The 5,928-nt window shown below is 39.3% G+C and overlaps 1 protein-coding gene across 1 annotated transcript; it reads left to right on the top strand.

Moving 5' to 3' along the window:
• The first annotated feature begins 1,349 nt into the window (after positions 1-1,349).
• Positions 1,350-5,311, top strand: LOC122076646 (protein TAPETUM DETERMINANT 1). Its single transcript, XM_042642057.1, has 5 exons — positions 1,350-1,564; positions 2,099-2,295; positions 2,416-2,579; positions 2,892-2,996; positions 4,471-5,311. Exons 3-5 carry the CDS (start codon positions 2,492-2,494, stop codon positions 4,833-4,835), a joined length of 558 nt encoding a protein of 185 aa, XP_042497991.1. The 5' UTR covers positions 1,350-1,564; positions 2,099-2,295; positions 2,416-2,491; the 3' UTR covers positions 4,836-5,311.
• Positions 5,312-5,928: the final 617 nt, after the last annotated feature.

Below are 5,928 nucleotides of genomic sequence, written 5' to 3'. Positions count from 1 at the left end.
TTTTTTTTCATCTTCTTCTCCCCCAAATTTCCACCTCCTTCTTCCCATCTTTTTTCTCTATCTAATTCTTCTGTAACAATCATACGAATCTACTCTTTGTTTCATTTCTTTCTCATAACTTCATCAGTTCATCCTGAGATAGGGGAGATATCAAGCCTTGATGGATAATTTGAGGTTCCAAGGGACCAGGACAGATTCATATCGCCACATCGATCAATCCTTTTTTATATTGTTACTTTAATTTTGAAAAATTAGTGTGTCCTAGTGCAATATGGGTCTTGTGAACCCAAGCAAAAGGATAGTGAATTTTTTTTGTGGTCAATTTATTTATTTGTTTTATTGTAGTTGTAATCTTGCTTTCACTGTTTTGGGGCCTAATCTATTTCATGAGTAGAAATTGGATTACAATAACCATTGCTTCTATCGCTCAATGACAATTTTTTCATAGTTTTTTACTTTATTGTATAAAGTAATTTGCTCTTTCTAAGTATACAAATCAAGTTAATAACTTGATAAATGAAAAATATACAATAAACTATAAAAATAATATCCGAATTTTTTGCCTGACTTTTATTTTTTTAATCGAATAATTCTCGAATTCGACTCCGATTTTTATTTTGTCCGCTTTTTTGACGAATCCTTAAATTAACCAATCAAATTATTTCGAATAATTCTCCACCCGAATAATTCTCGAATCCGAATTTGCTAACTATGGTGGTACGTGGGGGTATAGTGGTGGTAACAATTGTGAAACCATCGAGAGAAGAAGAAGGGTGATGTTTTATCTTTAATATGAAATTTTTGTTTATCCATCAAATTAATCATGTGTTCATTAATGATTAAGAGTGAAATTTCAAATTTGAAACAATTCCTCATTGTTTCAGAATTTCTATTCCATTTGATTTTTTATTTCACTAAAATAAAGTGCAAAAATCAAAGCAGACAATTTTCGAAATAGAAATCACCCTTGAAATAGAAATCATATCAAATCAAGCCCAAGTATACATGTGAACCTACACTTTAGGTGGCAATAGGTGTCGGTGTCCCATTTACTTAAAGGATGAAGAGGGATATTTATAAAAACAAAAAGAAAAGATGTTTGCACATGAAGCTTACATTTAAAAAACCTCTAGTAGAATCGGTTTAATTTTTTAGATTATGAAAATTATTTGACTTTAATTTATACAAAATATCTTGAGCCGCAATCAAAATCATACTGAACCCATTGACACCCTTAGACATGTGACTGGTCAGGGTAATTCCGTTCAAAATTCGAATGATTGGTTGGTTCATTCGGAAATCGGAACCCTAAGTCCCTAACCCCTCTCTCTCTCTCTCTCTCTTTTTTTTTTTTGTTCTCCCTCTCCACCTCAGAAATGCTCTAACAGAAAGTAGAAACTGAAATCGTCTCGATCGCTCTCATCACTTCTTAGTTACACACGCGCGCACACATTTATTAATTCATTCATTCTCTCCACTCCACAGTCCACATTACTCTCACGAACCACGGCCTCCGAATCGCCGACGGAGATTGGGATAGTCGTGCGATCAGAGAGAATCGAAGGTGCGAATTCTCAAGTTCCGATCGATCAAACTCTTGTATGCGTTTATAGTTGTTGTCTACTTAACCCTAGAAGAATACCAGATCACTGCGTTTTTCTGGTTTCTCACGCCATTAAATTGAGCTTCATCTGTAAATTTGTTTTGTCGAACAGTGAAATCCGGCGTGGTGGTTTTGCTATTTTCATGCTAGTATTTAGTTCTCTGTACTTCTCCTGTTTTCAAGGATTGTTTCTGGTTTCGAAGACAAAACTACTTTTCGAGCTTTTGCTTTTACTGAAACTTTCTGTATTTTCCGAAAGCATTTCCTCCTCCTTCTGCAAGCAACCTTTCCTTTCTCGTGCTTCTATATTAGTTCGCCTGGTTTAGAACAGCTTCTGGTTGATAACGCTGTTTCTAGTAAATTGAGCTCGGCTTCTGATAACGTTTTTTAAAGTCAAATCTCTCTAGTTTTACTGATTTAATATAATAATAAGATTATATGGGAGCGTTGGTACAATTTTTTATAGTATTTATACTCCCCCTTCCTTCAATGCAGGCAGATATCTGTCCGTGAGGTTTCCACTTTCAGTTCCACTGCATTCAGTCTCTCTTCGAAGTTCAGAGGAGTCTTCTTCCCTCTTCTTTAGGCTTAAACAGAAGGCAGAAGGCAATCGAGATTCATAAGGAGCAAGCTAGCTAGTAGTCTACTTGAAATCGTCAAGCGTTTAGGGTTTTGATATTGGAGTGCTTCTGGTATTCTCATAGCTAGCCTTCTACCTCTCCTCCATTCCAGCAGCGATTTCCTCATCACTTTGGAGAAAGAGAAATCAGTGGTGTGACGAGTTTCTTTTCGGGAATGAATTGTTGATGCAGATCGATTGCTTTGAGATTCTTCTAGTAAACAAGGAGTTTGTTTCACAGCGTGTGCTTTTCTCTCTCAATCGAAACGATGAAGAAACTTATCTCAAATCGTCGAATCGCCCTATTTGCATTTATGGTGGCGTTTTCTGTCGGAATAGTGCTCACCCTTCTCACCGGTACGTACGTCGAGGTTGAACCGTTAACCATGCGGGTCCTTCTTTGCATTCCAACTTCTCCACCTTCCCTGATTCATCTTGATCCCAGATTTATTATTTTATTTATTTCTAGATTATTCTCTGGTTGGTCTTTTGCTTTTCCTTATTCGGTGGTTTCGCTTTCTTCAACACGGAGACCCATAAGCCGATTTCTTCTTGTTCTAGTTTTCCTCCGTCTTGAAGGAAGGAAAAAAGTTAAAAGGGTTGACGCCTTCACGGGGAATGAAAAAATTCATGTCCTTGATGGTTATGTTCTGTCTTGTGACTTTGCAGGTATGCAACATGTGCAGCACCGTTTATTTGATCGGAGAGCGGTGAGGATAAGCGAACAAAGTAATCGCAACTCTTCTTCGTCGCATCGCAAGCTTCTCCACTCCGGTAAAGAACTAGTTACATATATACATGCATGAATCTTTGTTTCGTTAAGCATTAAGCATACATGCATGCATTCATACATACAATGGCAGCTACAAAGCTACTGAGCTACTTTTATTCCTCTTCGTCGCCGTCTGGAAAATTGGAAATGCAAAAAATCAGATGAGATCAGGAAAAGCAAAAAGCATGCTCTGTAAACTGTATGATCTTGTCCAGCTTTTCTTTCCTGAACCTATTCGGCGGAGTGTGGACATAAACTGCTGATGGTCTGATGATGGCGATACGAAATCGTACGTTTGTCTCTTTTGCTTGCTGGTCGTGCCTTCGGTTTCGTTAATGGCATACGGATGGCTGGTATCATGGTTGAATGATCAAAACGTGGACTACCGTTATTAGGAAGGAGTGGTGGTGGCCCTCATCCGTCCGTGCGAGTTGCGACGCTGCTCTGCAAAAATGCAGCCAGGGATTGTCCCAGCGTAAGAACGGGGACCACTCATGTCTTTATCCCTTCAGTCTCTAGAATGTTTTCACTTCAACCTTCACAGCCTGAACCTCTCAAGGGCATGTTAGACGGAACAGTTTGGGCCTTAGGGCCTAGGGGATTCTGGGGAGTTGGGGGTATCTTTTTCCTTTTTTCTTGTTTTTGGGTGCTCTTTTCATTTATTGCAATTACACCAAAAAAAGAAAAAAGCATTCTAAGTTTCTAACTCTCAGTCTAACCCCAACCTGGTCCATTCATCATGGTTCATTGTCTCGCTCTCTTCTCAAGGGTCTCATATTCAATGCCCTTCATGGCATCTTGTCCATTAAGCTTGTCACCTTGCCTTCTCAAGGATCCATTCAACTTTGACCTTGAAGCCCACGTTTCCCCAACAAGAGCTCTTTCGGTATTTTCTTGATTCTTTCGCCCTTGTCTGGTTCTATCTAGCATAGCAGACTAGCACGTTCAGTTGAGTTAAAGTTCACCGCTCAGGTTTATTATTTGTCTAGACAACACAATGACCTGATCGTCTCTGGTTTATCTATCTGGAGCCCCACTGCGGTTGCTAATGGCCATTTATGCTTTTTAGTATTTCCTTTTTTTTCTTTTGAGAATTTTTCTAGTGTTTTGCTTAGTCAATCGAATTATAGAACCAAAAAGTGAAATGGGCGGAAAGCAGGAGTCCAAACGTCATGATCTACTTTAAGGCGCCCGGGAAAGCAATTCGTTTCTGCCTTTTTCCCTCCTTTCCCTCTTCCTCCGTATCCGTTCCCAAAAAACGATTTTTGTTTGCAGACCTTGCTTTTTCTCGTTACTTTTCCTTTTCATTTTCCTGGTTTCCTCCCTTGGATGTTAGGCAAAAGAGAAGAAAAGAAGGATTAAAGAACTTCTCCGAAAGAACAGGGAAAAGAGTAGGAAAATTAATGTGCATTATCTTTGATTGATTTATTTGAAAGAATTAATCGTGGGTTCCATTGATTTAATTGATGAACACAGCAGCGGAAGCAGGAGCGGGAGTGGGAGTGGTGGACCCAAGTAGAGCGTGGGGGGAGAAATGTTCGAGATCAGACATAGTGGTGAACCAGGGAGCTACATCCCCATTGCCAAACGGAATCCCGACGTACACGGTGGAGATAGTGAATGCGTGCACTGTGACAGGTTGCGCAATCTCGGGCATCCACCTCAGTTGCGGCTGGTTCAGCTCAGCTCGCCTTATCAACCCAAAGCTGTTCAAACGCCTCCACTATGATGATTGTGTCGTCAATGACGGCAAGCCCCTTCCCAGCGGCGCCACCCTCTCCTTCCAGTACGCCAACTCTTTTCCTTATCAACTCGCCGTCTCCTCCGTCATCTGCGGTTGATTCTCTCTCTCTCTCTCTCGAACCCCCCAAAAAAGTAACGATAATGATAATAATCAAGCAGCAATCGATCCATATAAAGCAAAAGCAAGACTAAATACCCCATTTTGTCTTTGTACGTTTTGCTTTTGCTTTATATTAGCTTTGTTTGCTACCTCGTTTTCATCTTATTCCTTTTTTAAAAATCGGATTAGGGGACTGGAAATTGGGAAGGGATTGCGTCATGTGTTAGCCCTTTGAGGTTCATTCCCTACGGTGTTGTATAGGATTGGAAAGTTTGGTTATTAACAGTAGGGGAATTTTGTTTTTCTTCTTTTCCTGTATTGATGATAAGAATATAGATGATGTAAGTAGAAGTTACTGTGTAGTTCATGAAGAACTGTTGTTGCTGATGTGCTCTGTTTTGCATTAATGTAATACACTGTGGACGGACGCTGGCACACTGAAGAGACTTGGCGTTGAGGTTGGGTCATTCATTATTTTGAGTTGTTTCCTTGTTCCTATATTTGTACATTCCAGATCTAGTTTTACCTTTTGCTATACTACTTTGCATGTGAGTATAACTGATCCGAAGCAAAGTTCCCTACGGGTACGAATGCATTAGTGATGAATGATGATAGTGATATAGCAAATTTTTAGAAAGCAAAACCTCTTGACTGATCACATCTCGTGCGTCTCCTCAAGCATTTAATTGAAAAGGGGACTTTATTTTTCATTCCTCTTTGACCTTGTCTATAATTACAGGAACTCATTAGACACATTTTCTTTCTTTATTTCTGAATTTTCCATTTTTCCATTATACATTATTTTTGGGGATCCAGCTGAGATTCTTGAGCTTGAAATCGGGATTTGGTCCAGCTAATTTCAATTCTTATTCAGTCACTGGAATTGTTAATTGGAACCCTATAAATCCAACATGGAGTCCAGATTAGCCGAAATCAGAATTGGCTAATTAGACTGATCTTATTCTTGGATCTTAATTAGTCATAAAGGTGTTATTGACAATCCCATTAAATAATGTCGTTGTGGTACTAATGGCCATGAGATGAACGAAACTCCGTCGGATTTTGATGAATTGATTCTACTATAACGTATG

Source organism: Macadamia integrifolia, chromosome 4, assembly GCF_013358625.1.
Source record: "Macadamia integrifolia cultivar HAES 741 chromosome 4, SCU_Mint_v3, whole genome shotgun sequence".
In the NCBI taxonomy this organism is placed as follows: Eukaryota; Viridiplantae; Streptophyta; class Magnoliopsida; order Proteales; family Proteaceae; genus Macadamia; species Macadamia integrifolia.
Note: the sequence above shows the minus strand (reverse complement) of the source record. Positions and strands in the feature narration are given on the sequence as shown.